The following is a 25221-nucleotide window of genomic DNA, read 5'->3' on the forward strand; positions in this document are numbered from 1 at the left end:
CAGTGGATTTTAGAACATTCACAAAGTTTTGCAACAATCACCACTCTCTAATACCAAAACGTCTCATCACCCCACAGAAACCCCACACCCATCACAGTTACTGCCCTTTCCCCCGACCCCAGCCCTAGGCATCCACTAATCCACTTTCTGTCTCTATGGATTTGCCTTTTCTGGACATTTCATGCAAATGGAATCATACAATACGTGGCCTTTTGTGTCTGGCTTCTTTCACTGAGCATTATGTTTCTGAGATTCATCCATGTTGCAGCCCGTGTAAGTGCTTTATTCCTTTTCACAGCTGAATAATATTTCATTGTGTGGATCCCCCAGCTCTTGGCAGAGTTGCTGAAGGAGCCATCAGACACCCGATGGCAGTAGTTACATCCCCGCTGATGAAGGCAAGCAGACGTGGGTGAACCAGGGCAACATCACTGGAACATTTTGAAATGACTGCTGTATACAGTCTATAGAAACAGCTGTACCCAGATGGCCCTGGAGCTGAGAAACCTGCTGCTATTCTAGTCAAAGGCAGCTCAGGAGACAAAACGATGGAGACAAAAGAGTCAGAAGGACCCAGGGGGCAAGGCTGGGATATGGTGAAGTGGCAGAGACAACGCAACGCATGGGGTTTAGACACTGCCTCTGCCACCTTCCAGCGGGGTGAACTCAACTTAGCTTCTCTGAGACTCAGTTTCCTCAGAAAGAAAAGGATGATGATGATGACAATGATACCGACTCTGTAAGGGTTGCTGAAAAGATTAAAGGGAGATAAGGTGTGTGAGGCATTTAGCACATTTAGTGCCAGTCACCACATACATTTCTTTTTTTTAATGGACAAGGGTAAACCAACAGGTTCTTGAATTGATATTTGTACACCCATGTTCACAGCAGCATTATTCACAGTAGCCAAAAAAGTGGAAACAACCCCAATATCCATTGACAAATGAATGGAAAAACAAAATATGGTCCAGCCATGTAGCGGAATATTATGTAGCCATAAAAAGGAATGGCACATGGCACACACTACAACGTGGATGAACCTCGAAAACATAATGCTCAGTGAAAGACGCCAGACACGAAAGGACAAACACCGTATGATTCCACTTATATGAGGTCCCTAGAGTCGTCAAATTCATCGAGACAGAAAGTAGAATGGTGGTTGCCAGGGACTGGGGGAGGGAGAGAACAGGGAGTTAGTGTTTAATGGGGACAGAGTTTCAGTACGGGAGGATGAAAAAGTTGTGGCGATGGATGGTGGTGACGGTTGCGCAACAATGTGAATGCACTTAATGCCACTGAACTGTACCCCTAAAAATGGTTAATTTTGTGTTATGTGTATTTTACCAGTTTTTTAAGAGGGTAAGCCATCTTCTGGATGGTTTCTAGTCCTACGAGACTGTGATTTGGAGTAGGGTATCACGTCTGTGTTTATTTGTTTATAGTCAATGCCTCTGTCTCTAGGTCTGTTTCCTTCCCCACTGGATTCCCCAGCAGCCTCGTAGCACACCTGGGACACCATAGACACCCAGCTAATATTTGCTGAAGGAGGGAAGGAAGGAAGGAAGAGGAAGGAAGAGGAAGGAAGCCAGCCTCCCTTTGCCTGGCTGGGACCTGGTGTCCTCCTCGTGAGGTCATGCCAGGGGAACGTCTGGCCTCTCTGGCCCTGCGGGAATGTGTAGCCCCTCCGCTGGGCCAGGGCACTGCACAAAAGCCTGCTGTGGCTTCTTACCCACTCGTGAGGAGCGGAGTGGGGAACAATCCTCCTCTGAACATGCTCCGCACCCACGGACTTCCGGGATCAGCTGGTACCCCTGATGGTTCAGGGAGAGGCAGGGCGGCAGCGAGGCCAACCCAGAGTGTCTTGACACTTAGTGCTATGTCAGGATCATGATGGGAGGGAAATGCTATTTTACTTTCATTTTTATTTTTTTATAAATTTATTTATTTATGGCTGCATTGGGTCTAGAAAGCGGCGAGCAGGGGCTACTCTTCATTGCGGTGCACGGGCTTCTCATTGCGGTGGCTTCTCTTGTTGCAGAAGCACGTGCTCTAGGTGCGTGGACGTCAGTAGTTGTGGCACGTGGGCTCAGTAGTTGTGGCTCATAGGCTCAGTAGTTGTGGCACACGGGCTTAGTTGCTCCGAGGCATGTGGGATCTCCCGGACCAGGGCGCGAACCCGTGTCCCCAGCATTGGCAGGCAGATTCTTAACCACTGCGCCACCAGGGAAGTCCCGAAATGCTATTTTAGGTCTTCTAAGTGTCTCAAAATGCACCCAGCCTTGGTCAACTCTGCTTCCCCAAGCTCTCCCCACCTCTGGGATGGAAATCCCCCCTCCAATCCACTTTCCACACCTTCCCAAGCTCCCAAAGTCCTTGAAGAAATGAACTGACCCCACCAGCCACTTTCTAAATCACAGGGGCCCAACTAAGCCACATTCATTTCTTCAAAGAAACAAGTTCTGCCCCAATTACAAATCCTGCTACATGACATTGCCTGGACACTCTCTCTCTCTCTCTCTCTCTCTCTCTCTCTTACAAACACACACACACACACACACACACACACACACACACACACACTCTGCAAGCTCTATGAGGGCAGGAAGGGATCTTGTCAGGAGAACCAGGTCAAGACAGAACGAGAACAAGACAGACCAGGTCTCCACCTTTCTGAAGCTTAATATAATGAAAAAGACCCATATAAACAAATAAGCAAGCAAATTCCATATAAACAAGTAGGCAAGCAAATTAACAGAATAATGATGCATTTCAAGAAGTGCTAAGAATCACCTAGTCTGTAGCTCCTGCAACCTGGCACGGTGCTTGGCACACAGTGGAAACTCAATAAATATTTGTGGAATGCATACGTGCAAGAATTAACGCATGCATTAACTAATGAATGAGGGCCTAAAGTTGATTTCAGGGCCCTCTGAAATCAGATTACTTTGCTGGGCAGTGGATCACCTCCGTTCTCCCAGCCCAGATCAGAGCCCGTCAGGGCCCTGTAAGAAATCCAGGGTGGAAAATGTTGCTTCCCTTAATCTGTTAGCAACGGGATCAGATGACAGGCTCCAGGGAACTAATTTAAACTCATTTAAATAAGGCCCCAGCTGCTTTATTAAAACTACATCCATAACAACGATTCCAACTTTAACTGCCTGCCGTTGGTCTGGGCTGCGAGGATTTACCTTCAGAGGCTGCTCCTTATTAATAACCCATTTGCTAAATTACAAGCTGTTTATCAATACAAAGTCCAGGTCTTTAAATATTTTAACACTTAATTGCTACCAGCAACCCTCACCTCTATAACCTTTCCTCCGGATGAACAGCCAGCCTATTGCTTAGGAAATTGTCATGCCGTCTTCCTTCTTTAGGTTTGCAGAATCTGAGATGACCACAAAACCACAGGGCTTTGAGCCCCACAGGGACCCCTGGGCAGTGGACGGACAAGAGGTAGCCAGGTTATTTCTGAAGCCACCTCAGCCACTGGCACACAGATGTTTACTGAACGTCAGAGACAGAATCCAGGATGTCTGGCTGCGAGCTCAGGCTATGGGGTCAGATTCCCTAAATTCAAATCTCTGCCATTTACTAATGATGCCATTGACTGAGAGTTATGGGCTGAATCGTGTCCCCCCAAAAAGCCATGCTGGATATCTAACCCTGGGTACATCAGAATGTGGCCTCATTTAGAAATACAGTCTTTATATAGGTAATCAAGTTAAAATGAGGTCATTAGGATGTTCTTATAAATCCAAGATGACTGCTGTCCTTGTAAAAAGGGGAAATTGGGCTTCCCTGGTGGCGCAGTGGTTGAGGGTCCGCCTGCCGATGCAGGGGACACGGGTTCGTGCCCCGGTCCGGGAGGATCCCACGTGCTGCGGAGCAGCTGGGCCCGTGAGCCATGGCCGCTGAGCCTGCGCGTCCGGAGCCTATGCCCCGCAACGGGAGAGGCCACAACAGTGAGAGACCCGCGTATCGCAAAAAAAAAAAAAAAAAAGGGGAAATTTAGGGAATTCCCTGGCGGTCCAGAGGTTAGGACTTTGCACTCTCACTGCTGAGGGCCCAGTTTCTGTCCTTGGTCAGGGAACTAGGCTCCCACTAGCTGCACGGCGTGGCCAAAAACAAAAAAAAAGAAGAAATTTGAACATAGAAGTGCACACACACAGGGAACATACCATGTGAAAGTTGGAGTTATGCCACCACAAGCCAAGGAGCTCCAGAAGCCAGGAGAGAAGGCTGGAGCAGATCCTTCCCAAGAGCCTTCAGAGGGAACACGACCCAGCTGACACCTGGATCTTGGACTTCTGGCCTCGAGGACTGGGAGGCAATACATTTCCGTTGTTCCAAGCCACCCAGTTGTGATGCTTTGTTACGCGGCCTCAGCAAACAAATACACTGACACAGGGACAGTCTCCTTAACCGCTCTAAGCCTCAGTTTCCTCTTCTGCTGCAGCTGAGGCTGCTATTAAAGTACTTGCCTCTGAGCTGGCCTGAGTGGGTGGGCACAAGGAGTGTTCGTTAAACCTTTCTGGACTGTTGTGATCAGCTGCCCTCCAAGAAGCCAGGGACTGTAGGTTTTGGCTCTGCTCTCCTTTGCAGGGTTCTGATGGGGTGTGGACATTCCAGACACAAACCTGATGGTAACTGCCCCATGGGACGGCTTACTCGGCCCAGAGGCCACCCCAATAACTTCAGATCCTCAGCCCTGAGAAACAGCAGAGCTCATGGTTGGAGATGTAAACTCTGGAGCCAAACTGCCTGCAGTTAAGTCCACACCTGCCATGTGTTCGCTGTGTGGCCTTGGATAATCCATTCATCCTTTCTGTGCCTCAGTCTCCTCAACTGTAAAATGGGGTTACCCAACGAACCTAGCTCATGGGGTAGTTCTGAGAAGCACATGAGTTAATATTTGAATGGACTCAAAACTAGTAGGTGCTGTGTACATGTTTGTTAAAATAGAATCTGCCTAAATAGTCTAAATAACAACCACCATTCACAGCAGGGGTTTCTTTGGAAGGAATAGGTCCACACAAAAACTTGTGCATCAGTGTTCACAGCAACGTTATTCATAATAGCCCCAAATTTGAAACAATCTAAATGTCCATAGGCTTGTGAATGGATAAACAAATGTGGTCTATCCACATAACGTGAATATTATTCAGCCACAAAAAGGGTTGAAATACTGATAGATTCTACAACCTGGATGAACCTTGAAAATATTATGCTAAGTGAGAGAAGTCAGTCACAAAAGGCCACATAGTGTATGATTTCATTTATATGAAATGTCCAAAATAGGCAAAACCATAGACAGAGAGTAGATTAGTGGTTGTCAAGGGCCAGGCCCGATGGGGAAGTTTAGGAGATAATGATTAAAGGGTATGGGGTTTCTTTCTGGGGTGATGAAAATGTTCTAAAACTGACAGTGGTGATGGTTGCACAACTCTTTAAATATACTGAAGACCCTTGATTTGGACCCTTTTTTTTTTATCATCTCTACTGGAGTATAACTGCTTCACACTGGTGTGTCAGTTTCTGCCCTACAACAAAATGAATCAGTTACACATATATACATATGTTCCCATATCTCCTCCCTCCTGCGTCTCCCTCCCTCCCACCCTCCCTATCCCACCCCTTCAGGCGGTCACAAAGCACCGAGCTGATCTCCCTGTGCTATGCGGCTGCTTGATTTGGACCCTTTAAATGGGTGAATTGTATGGTAGGTGAGTTATAGCTCATAAAAGCTGTTAAAACAATAAATGATAATAATACACTTAAGGGATATTTCACGAGCATTAAACAACAGGCCAGGCTCTGTCTGGATACACATGTCCCTTCACTTAATCCTCACTTCAGCTCTCTGAGGAGCAGAGGCCTTTATTATCTCCATTTCACAGGTAAGAAACGGGAGCAGGGACCCAGCCTGGAGGATCCGGCTCGTAACCTCCACCCATTCAGGAGAAGAGCCCAGATGAGCTGGAAATCATTCACAACAGGCTGTAGGCTGACCAGAGAGTGGCCTTCAGGGCTCAAGTAACCACAGTCCACAGTCCAAAACATGGTCTTTGCGTTATACATACTGGGATCTCCACAAAGACCCCCCACCTTCGGGGACCCGACATTCAAAGGGACAAGGGATTCTCTCCAACCCTGGATAGGCAGCTGCCTCCATTGTCTTAATTGTATTCCTCTGCTTACCAAGATAATACAAGCTCATTGTTTTGAACCCAATAATACAGAATACTATCAAGAAAGGAGAAAGCAAAGGTCCCTAGAATTCCATCCTTCAGAAACAGAATTCACGTCAAGGAATTTGGCCCAAGGAGAGAGATACCCACTCAGTGGATTAGTTACATTTTTGAAATGAAAGAGAGAAATCTTTTTTTTTAAATTTTAAGCTGGATCTAGAAAGGTTGCCTTAGTACTATTTTATAACCAATTCCACAAACCCAGTTTCAGTGGTCTGTGAACTTCAGTGGTTTGGTGGATTTCTGAAGAAGTGAAGGGGTGCTTTGATTCTCAAGTCAGTTTTGTTAAACAGAAAAACCAAAAGCCAGCTTGTCTGGTCACTCGGATGTGGTCAAAATAGCTGAGTTCATCCGAAACTTCCCTGGCATCTGACCCAAACTGAGGGCAAGTGTTTAGCTGAGAAACAAAGACCGACATTAAGTGCAGAAAAACCCTTTTGTGCCCGCACAGCGAGCAAGTTATGTTGAGTTATGCAGCTATTCTGGGGACAATGATGTTTTGTAAACAGTCGGCAAAGTGGCTTTGTCGACAATGTTGGGGCAGTTTGGGGCCCTTTCACCAACAAGGACTGTATGGAGATAAGGCGACATAGTATTTGAAAAATACAAATGACAAATTAGTACAATACAGATAATAAATATCTGAAAACTTTTGTTTCTTGTTGTACCCACAAGCATTTATCCATCAACCCCTAGAGATTGTTAACAGCTAGGGGAGTAAACTGAGTCAATTATGGAACTCAAAGCTGACAAAATACACTTCACATATTCCAACAGTCCTATTAATACAATCTTAAGTGCTAAGTCTTAAGTCTTAGCAGGCATTTTTATTTTAAAATGCAACGATTGTAAATATTTTTTTGAGAATCCTAAACATACTAAATTAAATTTACATTTATTAAGCCCATGCAATAATAAAAATTTGCTAGTTTTCCATTCTACAGTCGTTTGTCTCAGCTTCTTGGCTTCATGGCTTTCTGGGCCATAGGTTATCCCAGAAAAGTGGGGACAGTGTCTCTCTTCTACTGAGTGAATGAATGAATGAGTCCTAGGGTCAGAATATGTGAGCTGTCTGGAGCCTTAGACAGAGGATGATTATTTATATTTAGCTGCCATTTATTGTCCACTAAGTATAGACCAGGCCCTGTGCTGGCCACCTCCCCTCCCCCACCCCCCACCACACATGCACCACAATCACCTTCAATCCTGATTACAACCTTATGAGGTGCCTATAACCAGTCCTATTTCACAAAGGAAGAAATGGGGGCTCAGAGAAATTCAGTGACTTTCTAAAGACACACAGCCAGAGCACAGCCAGGCAACGGCAGGGACGCAGCACTTCTGACTGCACATCCCTAAGTCTCTGGGGTGTCCCACCCCCATTACAAATGAAGGAAAGTCACACAGCCACAGACAACAACACAATAACAGTAACAGTAACAGTAATAGCATTTGGTCTGTGCCAGACCTTGTACTGGGAGCTTTACATGTGTTGACTCAATTAATCCACAACAGACCCCCAGATTTGGAAACCATGTAATCCTCATTTTAGAGACGGAAAGTGCAGCCTCAGAGAGGTTAAGTAACTTGCCCAAGGTCACCCAGCTTGTCAGTACAAGCCCAGGCCTGCTCCTGCTTCTTTCCTGACCTGGAACCATCTACACATTACAGCATGACATGTATGGATTACTGCAATGATGCTTTTTCATCTTTTATGTGACATACGTAGGTAGATTCATAGAATAGGTTAGGGGAGGACACACACACAGAGCTGTCAACTGATATCAAAGTCCTCGGAAAGAAGGCTGGGATTAAGCAACCAAGGGTGGGATGAGGACAATGGGGGTGGATTCTGGTGTTTCTTACACTTTCAGTACAATCACTTAAAACACCATATGGTGTAATAACAGGGACAGCTGCATTTAGTGAGCACCTACTGTGTGCCAGGCACTGAGCCAGAGGCACCGGGCACTATTTCATTCACTCCTCACCACAACTCCATAGCACTGCCTCTGTTTTACTGGGGAGGAAAGCTCTGAGAGGCAGAGTGATTGGCACCAAGAAGGAAACCCACGTCTGCCTGTCCCCAGCACCTGCCCCACGGTGCACAGACCACTGATCCAGGAGGGCCTGGGAGACAATTCTATGTGGCATAATTAGACAACTGCTCTCAGACGCTTCCTGCCCACACGTGCCCCCTCTCCCCCTGGTCTCAGCTTCCTTGAAGGGGAGGGGAGGGGGTGTGTGAGCAGAGGGAGGACATGGGGGGTGTTGTGGCCCTGGAATTACCCCCTTGTCCCCGTGCAGGTCCAAGCCCGGCTCTACCTCTTCCTGGCCACAGAACTTAAGGCCATTCCTTCACCTGTCTGAGCTTTGGTTTAATGGAGGTAAAATGAGAATAATCAGAGCTTCTGGGAATTAAACAAACAACATATGTAAACTTAGCAAACCCTCAGTGAATGGCTGCTGTCATCACCCTCATTAGAATATGTACCATTATTATTATTATTATTACTATCAGTACACAAAACGACAGCCAGCAAACAACTCGGCCCTTGATATCCTTGTCTTCTGACAAAGGAGACCAAGATGCAAACAGATAAGCTTCAGTAAGGAAAAGAAAGAAAGACCTTGTGTTTGGGTCAGTGGGCAAGGGTTCTAGAAGTTGTGGGGAAAGGTGGGATGGCCTGGTTAGAAGCTGGACCCACCAGGTTAGTGGAGTAGCTCATTAATTCCTTCTGATCTGGGGATCCAAGGGTCTCCGTCTCCCTCCCATCATAGCTGACCTCTTGTTTCCCTCCAACTGTTACACAGGGGGCCCCAGGGTCAGAGGTCACTCACCGCCATGACCAACTCAAATGGGTACTTGTAGACGCAGACAGGAGACTGGTACTTCTGCACCATGTTCTCGCAGGACCACCAGCGGAAGCCAGCCAGGCAGGAATGGGCACAGAGCCTGGGTGAGGGTATCTGGTGAGGGAGCAGCTCCCTCCACGGAAAGCAGGAACCCTGCCCACTGATCCCCCAGCAAGGGGCAGGCCCATCGCTCTGGCCCCATCCGTACATCTCCCCAGCCCTCAAAGCAAAGGGGCCGATGTGATCCCCAAATTACTTTGGGCCATGCCCCAAACACTTGCCCGGTCCATTACTCAATGCCCCAGACCACACTCACTCCTCAGGAGCAATCAGTACCCCCAAACGTTCCTCCATCCTCATGCTGAGGGCCCCCGGAAAAACCCATAAAGCCACCCACCTGGAAACACACACATTCGCAATTCTTACACTCCCACAATTCATTCACCCACTGCACCCCACAGCTTACCATGGGCGTCCCGACCCTGCAGTCCCCCCAAGAATCATTGCACCTGCCCTCCCATTTTCCTCCAAGACACCCTAACATACGCACACAGTCTTCACCAAATTTCACACGCACTGTCTCTGCCACACACGCGCACACATGCACGACTCCCCTCCCACACGAGACCGCCCTTGCATACGCACTCAACTTTGCACACACGCCCAGCTCCCTGGAGCACGCACCTACTCAACTCCATGCTCGCACACAGCATCCCCTCTAGGATGCGCATAGAGGTTCACACACACGCACACACACTGATGCATGCGCCCACACGCATGCACGGACAGGTCCCCCGAAGCCTCGCTCACCCTAGCCCTCGGAGTCTCCGAGACGCAGCCCCGCTGCAGCACGGAGCTGAGCCCGCCCGGATCCCCCGCGGCCGCCTGGCCCAGAGCGCAGCACCTGGGGCGGGGCGCAACCGCGATCGCTGGACCCTGCAGTCCGGGCCGGCGATCGCCGAGCGTGGGGCGTCCTGACCAGCACACCCTGCGTCCGGGCCGGTCAGGGAGGGGCCTGCGGGAGGGGGGAGCGCTCCAGGACCCAGGACAGCGGAGATCCCGGCCTGGCCGGGCCCCGCCCCCGCCCTCCTTCTCCGCTCAGCCCCGGCCCCGCCCAGATCTACCCCCTGGACAGGCCCCGCCCCAGACTGGCCCCACCCCAGCCTTAGCCCCTCCCTTCGTTTTATGCATCCTTGTTTGACCGCGCCCCCCACCCCGGCCCTTTCTCCAGACTGGCCACTCCTCATGCAGGCCTCGCTTCCATAGGGTCCCGCCCCTAAAGCACGCAGCCTCAGGGGTGGCTCAGCCCCAGGAAGACCCCGCCCCAAGGCTCCAACCCCAGTCTAGCTCTGCTCCCAGGCGAACCCTTGCCCCGCCCAGCCCCGCTGGCCCTAGTACAGTTCACGTTTGGCCCCTTCCCTAACTCGGGTCAACCCCCTCCTCCTGGGCTCTGAGTCTGCTCCCTCCACTGGCTACGCCCCAGTGCCCTTCTGGCCCTGCCCTAAGACGCCAACTTGCATCTTTCATTCACATGCTTGCTTTTACAGAGCTCCTGCTAAGTGTCAGGCCTTTCTAGGCGCTGGAGAGTCATCAGTGAACACAACAGGTAAAAAATCCTTGCCCTCGTAGAGTTTACATTTCAGTGGGGGAGACAGACATTAAATAAATAAGGCAAATATATAGTACTATGTGAGATGGGGGGAAATACCAAGGTGAAAAAATAACCAGGGAAGGGATTCAAGAAGCGAGCGGAGTGAGGGTACAATTTAAAACAGGGTGGACTGGGGCTTCCCCGGGAGGGTGACGATTTCCCATCCTTCTCACTTTAGCTCACAAGTAAACCCTCCCGGCCCTCCCAGGATCCCGGGGACCCAGCCTTCCTTCCATAGCCCTCCCTTCCCTCTCCCCATCTGTTTGTCCTGGAGGAGCCAAGAAGCTGGCTCTGGACAGCCTTGTCATCCGTGTATTCATTCACTTGACATTTACTAAGCACCTACTATGTGCCAGCACTGTGTGACTTCACCCATTTGCAAGAGGGAGTCAGACAAGCTGCCTGCCCTTGCGTGGCCCACAGTTCTGGGCAGGGAGAGTGTGTACAGGGAGGGAGACAGACAGCGCTCTGTTTAGCAAATATATGGTTGCAGCTTGTGATAAAGAGCCCGTTTGCTTCCTTCCTAGCGTGTGTCACACTCTGTAATCACCTTATTTATTCATTCATTTTATTTATTTGTAGGTCTGACCCAGGAGACTGTGAGCTCCGCAAGGGCAAGAGACCGTGTCTGTCTTATTCATCTGCCCCACGTCCGCAGGATCTTACTGGGGACATGGAACACGGTAAGTATTCTGCGTTTTCTTGGTTAAGGTTATCAAGAATGGAAATGGAGCACACGGTTCCCATCCCTGCCACAAGGTGGCAGCAAACGACAGTCCACGGCTCCTGGGGTCGCCACCAAGGGGAATTGTCGAGGAAGATGGGAGTCCGGGGTGTATCGCTGGACCCGGGGTTCATCAGGGAAACTCATGCTCCTCCTGGGCGTCAGTGCAGGACGCGTAGGGGGCATTCACACTGTTGGCCGTTGTTACAGCACGAAAGGCATTGAGTTGGCACAAAGTAATCACAAATTGGGATGTTTACACCTGGAAAGGTGGGGCGGAGCAATCTATCCCAAACTCTCCAACTCCTAAGACTTCCCTCAGCAGGGTGCATGTTGAAATACCGTGCACTGCTCGAAGAGCCTGGGAACGTGCTTGTTTAACAAGCTCCCCAAGTGGTTCTTCTAAGCGGACAGGCCTGGCAGTGTGGGGGGATCTTGGAGGTCATTCCTAGCGCCTGGGGATCCCAGGATGCTTGGAGTAAATGCCAGCCCTGGGCAGAGAGCCGGTGCGCTCTCGTAAGTGGGGGAGGTCCGCTCGCAAGATCTCCTCCCAGTTGTGGGCGTGCTCACGCTCCTATTATACTTTTCCACCCAGGCCGAATCGTCCTGGCCACACCACTCGTGTCTTCTTGGCCACAGAAGGTGGCAGCTTGGGGGAGTAGGAGCTGGCGTGGGAGATAAAGGGGTTGGGGGCAAGAAAAGTCACGAGGAGCGGAGGAGAGACCCTGAGACTGCGGGGAGTCTCCAGGTCTCCTGGCTACCATCAGCGCCGCCCCTGCCCGCAACCGGTGAGGAGGCCACTGGGTTGGGGGGGGGGAGAAGGGGTGCGACCGCTGCGTGGGTACAGAGAGCTCAAAGTGGAAAATGGGGCCTAGAAGGGAATGAGAGTCTCACTCCCTCCTCCTCCAGCCAAAAGAAGCGAATTAGTAATAGCACCACCTGCCACGTGCTTCCTATTCCGTTTTCCTATCAATCACTCCTACAGTTTACTGAGCACTTACTTGGCACGTGCTGTATCAGGCACAGTTCGAAGGCTTTACAAACATTCACACATGTAATCCTCAAAAATAACCCCTGTAGGGACGAAAATGTTTTTGCACTCCACAGAGGTGGTGGTTGTGCAACACTGCGAATGCACTAAACGGCCACTAACTTGTATGCGTTAAAATGGTTACTTTTATGTTATACAACTATACCTAAATGAAAACAAACAAAGCAACAAACCTTTTAAGGCCAAGACTCTGTTGATCCTTGTTATAAAGACAAGGAAACTAAGGCACAGGGAGGTTGAGTAACTTGCCCTAGGTCACACAGCTAGTAAGGAACTCAAACCCAGGACTTCTTGCCCCAGGGCTGCAGCGGAAGTACCCAGAAGATGTGATTTCCCAGCCTGAGCTGCAAAGATATCCAGGCATCCTGGTTCGGGACTGAGGAGGTACCAAAAGAATGGGCTGATTCCATGGGAACACTTGGAGGCATGAAGTCAGTCTCAGGGGCAGGACGTTCAGCCTCTATCTGCCGCTTCCTTCTTGCCCTGTGAGAATGACCGAGCCACAGCTGCCTTTTGGTATGGTGGGTTTTGAAGACTCCAGAAACCACCTCGCATGTTTGAATATCTTCCCACAGTTGGGCCACTGCCACAGGAAATTCAGCCATCAGTAATGCATTTATTTGAGTAAAACACTGGGCCCAATCCAAACACAGATGCCCCCAGAAGGCATCCTGCAGGGAAATGTCCTCGGAAAGCTTAATGTGACACTGCGGGGAGGGGGCGGGGGAGCTGGTGGGGAGTGAGAGAGTCCAGAGTCCAGACCCTTGTGGGGACACAAGTGGCCCTTGATCTGGGCCCTAGAATACATGAAGGCCCTGGGAGGGTGCTGAAGCTGGAGAGAGTGGGACATTTTTTTTATTATGATAAAACATACATAACATAAAAATTACAAATTTTAACCATTTTCAAGTGTACAATTCAGTGGCTTTTAGTACATTCACAAGGCTTTGCATCCATCACTGCTGTCTAGTTCCAGAACATTTTCATCACCCCGAAAGAAAACCAATACCCATCAAGCAGTCACTCCTCCTTCCTCCCTCCCCCCAGCTCCAGCAACCCTCAGTCTGCTTTCTGCATCACATTTGTCCTGGGCTGCTCCTAATCCTGTTCCTTCTTCCTCCTCCCAAGAGCGGAGCTCAGAGACCTCCTAGATTGGGGACCTTCCAGGGCCATCGGGGTCATTGGCAGTGTGGCCATGTACAGGTGTGCAGGTTGTAGCCTGCACAACTCTGTGTGGTTGTCCTGGTCATTGGGCAACTTTAACTGAGCGGAGGCTGAGTCCAGGGGAGCCTCACCCAGAGGGCCACACAGCCAGGCCCCACCCACCTCAACCCCCAGCCCACCCCCAAGTCCAGTCACTTCCACACAGGCTTTGGGATTCCAGCAGGCGCTACATGTGGAGTTGGGGTCCAAAGGCAAGTAAAGCCTCTGAGCCCCAGGAGCTCTCAGCGAGGAGGGGAGGAAGTGAAAGGAAGGTAGGATGCCCCAGGGGAGTCAGCAGGGAGCTAGGGAGGGGGCTGGGTGGCAGAGTGGTGAGCACTGGGTGCCGGAGTCAGGTTGGCCTGGGTGTGAGTTCTGGCTCTGTTACCTTCCAGTGTCCCTGCAGTGTATGTGGCTGCAGTGTCCCCTCCTTTAACATGGGGATAATGCGGAAATTATTCAGCCTTAAAAAAGGAAGGAAAGGTTCATGGATGAACCCTGAAGACATTATGCTCAGTGAAAGAAGCCAGACACAAAAGGACACATATTATATGATCCCATTTATATGTGATACCTAGAGTCGTCAAGTTCACAGAGACAGAAAGTAGAAGGGTGGTTGCCAGGGCACGGAGAGGGGGAGTGGGGAGTTAATGTTCAATGGGTGCAGTCTCAGTTTTGCAAGATGAGAAAGTTGTGGCGATGATGGTGGTGATGGTTGCACAGCAGTGTGAGTGTATTTAATGCCACTGAACTTGCACTTAAAAATGGTTAAAATGGTAAATTTTATGTTATGTATATTTGATCACAATAATTTTTTAAAAATCACATTGGAAAAGTCTGAAACAAAAGAGTGGTAAATAGTGCCAGCTTGGAGAGAGGGTCCATCTCCCATGAGACTCTGTTGAGAGCATGGCGTTGAGATGGAAGGGGAAGGAGACACCCACTCCCCGACCCCCTACTCTCCCACCTCCACCCATGACCTTCCTTTGGCCCAGAGTCACCATGATGGTGGCAGATAAAGTCCCCTGTGGGGAAGGGAAGAAGGGACCCCATGTATGAATTTCCCACTGCTGCTGTAACAGATCAGCACACTCTTTAGTGGCTTAAAAAACAACACAAATGTGTTATCTTACAATTCTGGAGGTCAGAACCTGAAATCAGTCGCGCTGGGCTGCGATCAAGGTGTCGGCAGGGATGTACTCCTTCTGGAGGCTCTGAGGGGAGAATCCGTTTCCTTGCCTTTTCCAGCTTCTGGAGCCTGTGTTCCTTGGCTTGTGGCCCCTTCCTCCTTCCTCAAGCCACATCTCTCTAATCTCTGCCTAAGTCGGGCATCCCATGGCCTTCTCTGCTGATGTGTCTCTGTCTCCAGTCTCCCTCTGCCTTTCTGTTATAAGGACTCCTGTCATTGGATGCAGGGCCCACGGTAAATCCAGGATGATTTCATCTTGAGATCCTTAGTTTAATTACATCTTTAAAGACCCTTTTTCCAAATAAGTTCACATTCCCATGTTGCAGGGGGTTAGGACTTGGACTTGTTGTCTTTGGGGGACCATCATCAGCCCACTGCAGGGCCCAGCTTGCGACTGTACCCTGGGTTGATTTGCCTCTCCTGCGGTGCTCTCCCCCATGTCCCTGCTCCTGTGCCTGAGGGTCACTTCCAAAAGCAAAGCCCCTGCACCCAAGCTCTGTGTTCAGGGGGACCTGGGCCAGGACCGCTGTGGCCTCTGACTCCTCTAGGTTGAAAGGAGGAGTGTCGCTCTTGCCTTTCAGCAGATTAGATGTTACGCCAGCCCCCCATCCAAGTCAGAACAGCGCCGGGGAGTAGGGACGGGCAGAGGAAGAGGGAGGGCTGCGATTGCGTTGAGTCAGAGGTCCGGGAGGGATGAAGGAGGCTGGCCCATGGTGCTGGAGATGGCACTCCAACATCAAGAGGTCAGCTCGGGTCATGATTCTGCCCACCAAGCTGGGTCAGACCAAGGGGCTAGGGGCAGACAGCCTCAGGCTCTGAAAGCTAAACTTGGCCCCTTCAACAGACCCCAAGTGACCCCCACAGCTCAGTCCCTGAGGCCCTAGCTGCCCAACCAGCCCCTACCCCAAGCTGCCCCTGCTTTGAGGAGAGGCCAGGGTTCCGGGCCATCCACTTCTCCCCTCTGCCTGGGGCCACCCAATGTGACAGTCACCAGTCACAGGCAGCTACTTATTTATTTATTTGGCCACACTGCACAGCATGCGGGACCTTAGCTCCCCAACCAGGGAACAAACCCACGCCCCCTGCAATGGAAGTGCAGATTCCTAACCACTGGACTGCCAGGGAAGTCCCAAAGGCAGCTACTTAAATTAACTCAATGGATACGAACATGTCATATGTTCATGTAAATAAAAAATATAAACAACAAAATTAAACATCCAGTTGCACGAGCCACATTCCAAGCGCTCAATAGCTACATGTGGCTCGTGCCTCCCTTAAAATACAGAATGTTTCCGGCATTGCAGGAAGTTCCTTTGGCCAGGGCTGCTCTGAGTCATCCCTGGACCAGCAGAGGCTGCACCCTTTCTTGGGAAGAGGATGAACTGGGTGGGTGTGGAGTAGGGACCCCAGGGCCAGGAGGAGGGGGTGTTTGTCCAGAGCCGGCTTGTGTTGACTCATCGGTTCCGAGGCCTGAGCCCGGGTGAGGGATTAAGACTGAGCCAGTGACCAGAGAATGGCCCGGGAGGGCAGCCTGTGGTGACTGGGCCTCCTGGGTCCAGAGCAGGAATGTTTGACCTCAGCAGAGAGAGTGGACAAAGGGCCCGGGCAGGTCCAGACTGGGGTAGACAGGCAAACTCGCGGACATAGGGGCAGCTCTAGTTTAAATCACAAATGGCAAAAACACAGCACCTACTGGTTCACTTGCTACAGCCTAGACTTCCTTTCCTGCAAGGCCTACGGACCCCCGCCTTCCTGACCCCCATCCACCTTTCCAGAGCCTGATGCTTTCATCGTTCACCTGCCACTGCCCCATGGATGGGCATTTAAGTCATTTCACTTATTTAAATGCGGTTGTCGGCTTGCTTTTCTATCCCTTTCTCTTCCCAGACAGGGGCATACCGGCTGTATCTTGTTAGCTACTGTATCCCCAGGATGGGGTATACAGTAGGTGCTCCATAAATGGATGGGTGAACATGTGGGAGGCACTTTGTGGGCAAGAGGTCAAGATCCTCCCCTCGGGACAAGGAAACCTGATTCCCATGGAAACATCAGTGATGCTCAGGAGGGAGGAGGGAACCTGGGGTCCCTGCCTGCCTCCAGTGAGATGCTCCAACCAGCCTCAGCCTGGGGTCTAGACACTTTCCTCACAGTATCCCCGGGACCCCCAGTCTGTGACTGTGCCTGGGGTGCTCCATCCTTGGGGACATGGGAGAGGTGCCATCATCCACCAGGGGCCTCATACTTACACCGTCCCCCACCCCAATCCTCTGCCGCCAGCTCCCTGAAGGCAGGAACATGTGTCCATTGTATTCCACTTGTATCCTGAGTGCCTAGAGCAGGACTTGTTACATAGTAGGTGCTCAATAAATATTGGACGAATGGACGAATAACCCCCTTCTCTTCCACCATGGTCCTGACTCAGGACCTACTAGCCCTTGGTTGGCCCTCCTCTGGGGATCTTCCCCAGGACCATGGTGCAGTGACCCTCTCATTCACTCATTCATTCATTCATTCATTCAACATGACACTGGGCACCTACTCTGTGCCTGGCACCTGCTGAATGGTGGTGGAGGTGGAGACAAGGGTGCTGGCTCAGACCGCAGGGTTTAAATCCTGAGGCCACTCCTGACCTTCCTGAGCAGGCACTGAATGCCTTGGAGCTTCAGTTTCCACATCTGAAAAATGCGGAGGGGAAGAGGGCCAGTTTGTCATCTTTGTTGTGGCGATGGTTTCACCATTGTGTGCTTGTGTCAAAACTCATCAGATGGTAGGTACACTTTAAATATATACACTCTGTTGTACACCCATCACACCTCAACGAAGCTAGAAAACACAGTGCCGACCCTCTGAGCCAAGCACTTAGCACAGGGCCTGGCATATAGTAAACACTCAACAGAAGTTGTTATTGTGTGTCATTGTTATGTGTCTTACTTCACTGAATCCTTTTAAGACTCTATGGAGCAGGTGCCAGAGAGTCCCCATTTTGCAGATGGAGAAACCCAAGTTCGGAGAGTTGAAGACATTTCCCCAGGGTCACATGGCTAGGAAATGAAGGAGCTGGGATTTGACATCTTGGCTCCCTGGCTCTTCCCCATTTTACAGATGGAGAAATTGAGGTTCAGTGAAGTTAAGCCCCCTGCCTAAGATCACACAGCTGGGTGCATGGCAGAGCCAGGATTCAAATCCAGGTTGGCTTCAAGCTAAAACCTGATTTGATTCCATATTCTCTCCCCTGTGGCCTGGCCTGGCCATTACTCAGGCCCCCAGGCACAGGAGGGAATGGGGTCCTGCCCTCCTGACCTGGGCCATTCCCAGGGGCTGTAACACACTGGCCCCAGAAATGTAGCCCCACCGGTCTGGGCAGCATGAGCCCTGGCAGGCAGGGCAGGAGGAAGTAAGCTTGGTCGTGGGGAGGGGAGTTTTGGGGTTGGGTTGGATAACCTGTCCTGCGAGGATCCCAGGCCTGGCAGAGCCTGTCTGGCCCCATGGCCCCACCCAGCTCCACTCACTGCCCTGACAGCGTGACCTCCTCACTGAGTGGCCCTCACAGCTTGATCTGAGAGGCCCAGAGATGGCCTTGAAATGAGGTGTCCAGAGATGTGGGGTAGGTTGTGCTGGAAAGCCACCCAGGGTTCAGGATGAAGCCTGGATCTACAAGATGCGATGATGGGGCAGTCTGGCTGGGCCAGGGTGGATGCCAGCCTATGGGTGAGGCCAGGTCCAAGAGTTCCCCTGCTGAGCAGAGGGTTAACCCCTCAGTGGCTGGGTCCTGGGGCAAGGGCCAGGGTGGCCAGGACCTCCAGCCCCTATTCAACCGCTGGTCAGGAGCTGTTTGAAAACTTTGACAGCAGACACAGGTGTACAGGTGCACACCTGCATCCAGAGAGGTCCAGCAGGAAGGTCATCTGAGCAGTGGCTCCCTTGGGGAGCAGCAGAGTGGGGCTGCCTAGCAGGCAGTAAATAGGTGGCCAGGATGGGGCAGCCTTCCAGGGGCCCTGGGCCAGTGGGGGCCTGAATCACATTCTTGGGGGATGACTCAGGGGCAGGCCGAGTGGGTGACTCACCATGCACCCTCTCCTGTCCCTGTTGCCAGGGCCCAGCCTCCCCTCTGGTCCCAGGGGGGCTGTGGGGAGCTCACTAGGCCCCCAGCCCAGGGCTGAGTGTGTCAGCCCATGTGGGCTGGAGGGCCAACATGATTTTCCATCCCCTGCATTGTTTTGCAAGAAAAGTAAATACATGTTATTTACTTTATTACTGGTGAAGCTGGGCCAGCCCCCTCCTGTCCCCTTGGAGGGCAGGGAGGAGAGGGACCTCCATGCCAGGTGCTCTGCACACATCACCGAGCGCTGGCTCATCCCCATTTTACAGATGGGGAAACCCGGTTCAGAGAGGTTAAGCCACATACCCAAGGTCACACAGCTGGTTGTATGGCAGAGCCAGGATTCAAACAGAGGTTGGCCTCAGGCTACAGCCTGTGGGTTCTTCCCAGGCAGGTATAGACCAGGGCCTGAGCATGGGCTGCATCTCTTTCTGTTCACAGCTGTGTTTCTCTGGGTGGCCCAGAAACCCACACGCTTCAGCATCCCAGGGAGTATGTGTTTGTTAACATGCAGATTCCTGGGCTGTACCAAGACCCACCCACCTGTAATCTCAGAAGAGGGACCCTGGAATCTGCATTTTTAAATGCTCCCCAGATTGGGGTGAGGCCATACCATTGGAGATGGGAGAATGACTGTCTGCAGGAGAATGGGCTGGGCCTCCGTCCTAGGAGGAAAAGGCTCTGTGGTAAGGAACCTGCACACCCCTCTCTCCAGGACTGGGGCAATGCTGCCCTTCTTGTTTCAAACTGGTTCACAGAAACACCCGAGCCAGCCAGGGAGTGAGTGAGCACCTCTCCAGCTGCTGGGGAAACATTGACAGCAAATAGGGAGGGTGTGGGTGACCCTTCAGAAGGTGGTGGTCCTCCTGGGAGCTGGCAGCCTGGCCCAGCTGTAGGGAGGGGACAGAGTTCAGGGGCCAAGGATGGCCTGGTTGCCAGGGAACAGGATGGCCCTACAGGTACCATCTCCGTGAAGTTAACCGTCACGTAAACCGCAGGAAAGCAAACACTCTCCCCGAGACCCCACCCCACGGCACAGGCAGAGCAGATGAGTCACTTGGCATAAGAGGGCTCCATGGAAGCAAACGAATCCCATCTGCCCAGAGGAGAATTCACAGGGCCAGATCACAGCTCCCATCCCATCCGGCCTGCCCACAGAGCAGCGTGCACATGTGTGTACACGTGTGCAGACACACGTACACACACATACACAGCAGCACCAGCTCAGAAACCAGATTTTAGAGACTGGAGGGAGGAGGGATGGTGCGGCACAACTCAAATTCCTCCCTGAATCTGCTAATTCTCCCTGAAGCACCTGGGCTGGGCCCAGCCTAGTCAGCGGAAGCCTGGCACCTATGCCCGAGCCCAGGAGGGTGGAGGCGGGTGGGGGTCTGAGGGCGCGGGGCCAGAGCAGGCTAACCCAGGAACCAGCCCAGCTGGGCATGGGGCCTCTCAGTGCTCTTCCCTGGAACGTGAGATAAGAGAGCTTCCTCCTGCGGGGGAGGACTGGGAAGGCTTCACCGGTATGGGTCCTTGGGGAGAGTCAATCAGCTGAAGCATGTTGGCCATATGCCATGTTGCCTGGCACGGAGTTGGTCCTCAATAAACGAGAAATGGCATTAAATCATGTGTCACAGCTGTCACTCAGCAGCTGAGCTACAAGCCTGCTAACCTGGAGGTCTCTACTTAGGTTCCCTCCCAAAAGCCAAATTTCACTTTTCTAGGAGGTGTGGAGAAGGAAGATATGAAAGTTTGGAGAAGTCCGGAGTTCTGACACATTTTGGAGGAGTTCCTGTAATTGCTCGTAACCCTCAACCCCACGAGCACGAGCCTCCAGCTGCAGAGGTAATCCCCTCCCATTTGTGGAGCCCTCACTCAGTGCCAGGGGGCATACCAAGTGCTTAACACATGGGATCTCACCCTAGGAGGTGGATGCTATGGTTGTGCCCATTCCACAGATGAGGAAAACTGAGACTCAGAGAGACAAAATGACCTGCCCACAAGCTGTTCACATAACTGAAAAGGACTGAGCGAGGACTCCACCCCAGGACTCCCCAGGCTGCTCCCCCTCCTCCCCATCTTCAGAGCTCTGATAACGCTCTTCTCCCCAGACTCATCCCAGTTGGCTTTGTATTTGTTTTTAATTAATTAATTGATTAATTAATTAATTTGGCTGCATCGGGTCTTAGTTGTGGCATGTGGGATCTTCTCTGCGGCCTGCAGGGTCCTTTGTTGCAGTGCACAGGCTCTCTAGTTGTGGCGCGTGGACTTAGTTGCCCCACGGCATGTGGGATCTTAGTTCCCTGACCAGGGATCGAACCCACGTCCCCTGCATTGGGAGGCGGATTCTTAACCACTGGACCACCAGGGAAGTCTGGCTTTGTAGTTGTTGTATCTTTGTCTCTGACCTTAGACTATCAGCAACTTGAAGGTAGAGAGGCTTCTTTCCTCAGCATGGGTTCTATTTTGCCCAAGTGTTATATCTTCCAAAATCCTTATCAACCAGTATCTTTCAGTCCAGTCAGAATGTCCTACAAGGAAGGAGGTTAGTACCATAGAGTGTGGTACTGAGTGGGCACTGACAGAGGGGCACAAAGTGGGGAGGGCGGCAGGGAAGGCTCTGGGAAGAGGGAATGCCAGGCTTGGGTCATTTTGAAATGAGTTTTTAAAGAGTAGCTGAAAAAAGCCATTGGAAAAGCAATCTAAGTACATATAAAAATAATATCCAAAGGAAATTTTAAAAATAAAATAAAATCCAAACACTATAAAAGAGTGTATAATGAAAATTCAGATTTCTCTCCTGAGGGGACTCATGGCTAGCAGTTTGTTGTGGAACCTTCCGGAAGTTTTCTGTGTGTATATGCACATACATTCCCTGCTTCTCCCTCACACTTTGCTGCTGGTGCCTGACTACATATATGACATCTCATTCTTTTCCAGCTACATGGTCTTCCCGGTGTAGATATGCCCTGGGTTATTTAACCACCTGACCCTGATCCCAGTGGCCAGCAGGTTGTTTCCAGGGCCTCCTCCCTGGCAACACTACTGCCATGAACGTTCCCTAAGGTAGGTTTAGCCTCCAAGGGAAAGGTAGTCAGGAGAAGGAAGGAAAAGGGTTTCCACGCAGGGTTGTGCCATAAAGCAGGGTGATGGACAGTGTTCCTTCCTGAGCCCTTTGGCTCACCTGGGGTGCAGGAAGGGGTCCTGGGTGAGCAAGCTTTGTCCACAGTTCGGGCTTCCGTAGACCCCGGGTCCCTGCGCCTGCCCAGCCTGTGTGCTGAAGCCTTGGCTCCTCCCTGACACCTGCTCCCAATGTCGGCTGGCTGGACTTGCAGTCTCTAGGTGCCGGCCAAGCCCCGTCCTAACCTCAGACTTGGGAAGGGAAGTCCCTTCAGGATGGAGGGAATTGCTCAAGCCCTCGGCTGCCTTGTGAGGAACTCCCCGCCTAGGAGGGGCGTCTGAGAGAGGAGCCAGGCAGAGCCAAGTTCAGAGGGGAAAGAAAGGTTAGGTTTGACTGGAAGGTCTGTTCAGGGTTCTCCACCTGAGCAGGTGGGGAGCTGCAGGCAGGATCCCTCACTCTTGACTTCTCACAAGAGGCCAGGGACCACCAGGGGCACTTGCTAAAAGTTCAGATTCCTGGGACCCTTCCTGTGCTCCCCAGTCAGGAGCTGGGGGGTGTGTCAAGGCCCTGGAATCTGCATTTTACAAACTCCCCTGGAGATCCTGAGCTGCGGCACCCCCCAGGGTCCTTTATCCTTTTTAGGTCCCCAGACCCTTTCGAAAAGTTAACAATTTGAGGTCATCAGTTTATTATTATTATTACTATCATTATTAATATGTGTCATTCCCCCTCCTTTTGAAAGGTTAACAATTTGAGGTCATCAACTTATTATTATTATTACTGTTATTATTAATATGTGTCGTTCCCCCTCCCTTAAGAGAAAGGCTCTTTGCTGTTTTTTTGGTTTTTCCCTTTCCTCATCAACGCAGAAGAACCAGGCAGCCAAGGCTGGGAGAGTGTTCATGTCTGTTGAATGAGTCAATGAATGAACCCGTTGAAAGAGATAGACCCTCCCCGCAAAAATGCACATTTGGACACACACATTTTGAAAGCAACTGTAGGAGGATCCACAGACCCGCTTAAGCCCATCTGCAGATGCCCCCTTAGGAATAAGGTTTTCCTAAAGTCTCTGTAACGCTTCAAAACTTTGGTGGCGGGGACACCAGTGGCCTAAAGGACATTATTCTCAGATGCTCTGGGGTCTGGGACAGGAAAAGCCTGTAGGCATCAACTTCCCCACCAACCTCCTTATTTTTATTTTTATTTTTTATTTATTTATTTTTTTGGCGGTCCACGGGCCTCTCACTGTTGTGGCCTCTCCCGTGGCGGAGCACAGGCTCCGGACACGCAGGCTCAGCGGCCATGGCTTACGGTCCTAGCCGCTCCGCTGCATGTGGGATCTTCCCAGACTGGGACACGAATCCGTGTCCCCTGCATCGGCAGGTGGACTCCCAACCACTGCGCCACCAGGGAAGCCCCACCTCCTTATTTTTAAAATAAAAGACAGCTGGGGAAGGGACTGCCCTGAGGACTCTGGATACCCAGTGGGGGCCCCTTTTTCTCTGCCTCTCAGACCTCATTGCTCCCCATTTGAGCCCTTTGGCCATAGCTTATCTCCAATGCCTTCTGGCATCTCCCGGGGGACTGTGTGTTCCTCCTTCCCAGCTGAGCTCAGAAGCCCCAGCGCCCTCCAGAGTGGTGCTGAACCCTCCCCACTGCCAGGGCCCCACTCTGGCTCACCTCCAGACTCAGTTCACTGTCTGCTAACTGCAGCCTTCTCTACTGGCACACGGCGCAACAGGGCCACGGTCTAACCTGGACTCGTGCTGGCACAGAGTCTAACTTGGCACTTCCGGCGCTGTGCTAAGTGCTTTGTGTGAATTAACTACAGGAACCTCCTATGGGATGGAGGACAGTTGTTATCACTGTTTGACAAATAAGGAAACTGAGGTTGGGAACGGCAAGAAGCCTTGCCAAGGAGTCAGCTGACTGTAGCGGCAGGATTTGAACTCAGGCGGGCGCACTCCAGAGCTCCCTTCTCTCAATTGCCATCGACACTGCTACCACCTGAATGTAATTCGCTAGCTATCCGAGGCATAGAGACCCATCCAGTGTCTGCCACACCTGGGAGGTGGGCACCCACCTGGGTTCAGCCAACGAGAAGGAAGCGCTGATGCCCAAGAGGGGCAGCAGAGAGCCAGATGGGGCCCTCATTCAGGGGTGCGCCAGGCCCGGAGCGCGGGGGTGAGGGGGATACTGAGCACGCTCGGGAAAGTGGCCAGTGAGCCCCCGCCCACCTGCCCAGCATCTCGAATGTCCGTGCTGGGCGGTGGGCTGTGTCCTGACAAGACCCGGTGTCCCGACCCCCACTCCAGAGCGGACGCCCCACTCGATCTGGCCCGGCGCCGCACGAGCCTGGAAGCCCCGCCCGCCTGGTGCCCCTCCTCCGGGAAGGTAAGCACCACCTTCTCGGGAGCGGCTGGGAGAGCCAGTGGCCTGCGAGAGCCCCGCCCCCCGCGAGTAGTGACCGCGCGCCGCCGCCGCGCAGCACTCGGGGTTCCAGCGCCGCCGCTCGCTCACCTGTGCTCGCTGCTCGCCCTTTGGTGCGCGCCGGGGCCTCCGCAGCCCAGTGCCCAGACCGGCGCCGCGACCCGACGTCCCACCCGCCCACCCCGAGCGCCACCATGAACTCGCTCTTCAAGAAAAGAAGCAAAGGCAAATACAGCCCCACGGTTCGGACCCGCAGGTGAGGAGGCGCCCATGCGCAGCGCGCTTGGCGGCGCGCTGGGCCGGGATGCACCGCCCAGGTCGTGGGGGGCACAGCCGAGCCTCGAGGGCTGAGGGGGATGGGGGGGTGCGCAGGAAGCACTGCCCTGGGAGGCCCAGCGGGCTGGGAACCCAGCCAGGAGTGCGCGACTCGCGGGAACGCGGGGCCCGAGGGCCACCCTTGAGCTGGGAAGCACCGCCAAGGTGGGGATGCGGATGGGCTGGGGGCGCCGAGGGAAAACACGCTATTTGGCACCGGAGAGTTCTAGGAGCCCAGAGAGCACTGGCGTGGGTGCTTAGAGGGCGAGGAACTTAGCTGGAGGTACAGGGGACCTCGGTGTTGCGGGGTCGCCCTTGCGCCAGGGGTCCTCCTGGG

At 52.1% G+C, this 25221-nt stretch overlaps 2 protein-coding genes across 2 annotated transcripts in view; one reads left to right on the top strand and one right to left on the bottom strand.

The window, feature by feature from the left end:
- SEC14L5 (SEC14 like lipid binding 5) overlaps nt 1-9152 on the bottom strand; it is a 39185-nt gene extending 30033 nt beyond the window's left edge. The window contains exon 1 of the mRNA XM_065892107.1: nt 9090-9152. Within this exon, the coding sequence (XP_065748179.1) occupies nt 9090-9152 (63 nt within the window). The remainder of the gene's footprint in view (nt 1-9089) is intronic.
- A 729-nt stretch (nt 9153-9881) lies between these two features.
- PPL (periplakin) overlaps nt 9882-25221 on the top strand; it is a 57678-nt gene continuing 42338 nt past the window's right edge. The window contains exons 1-3 of the mRNA XM_065893210.1: nt 9882-10068; nt 24385-24514; nt 24604-24825. Of these exons, the coding sequence (XP_065749282.1) occupies nt 9882-10068; nt 24385-24514; nt 24604-24825 (539 nt within the window). The remainder of the gene's footprint in view (nt 10069-24384; nt 24515-24603; nt 24826-25221) is intronic.

Source organism: Phocoena phocoena, chromosome 15 (genome assembly GCF_963924675.1).
Source record: "Phocoena phocoena chromosome 15, mPhoPho1.1, whole genome shotgun sequence".
NCBI classification, from domain to species: domain Eukaryota; kingdom Metazoa; phylum Chordata; class Mammalia; order Artiodactyla; family Phocoenidae; genus Phocoena; species Phocoena phocoena.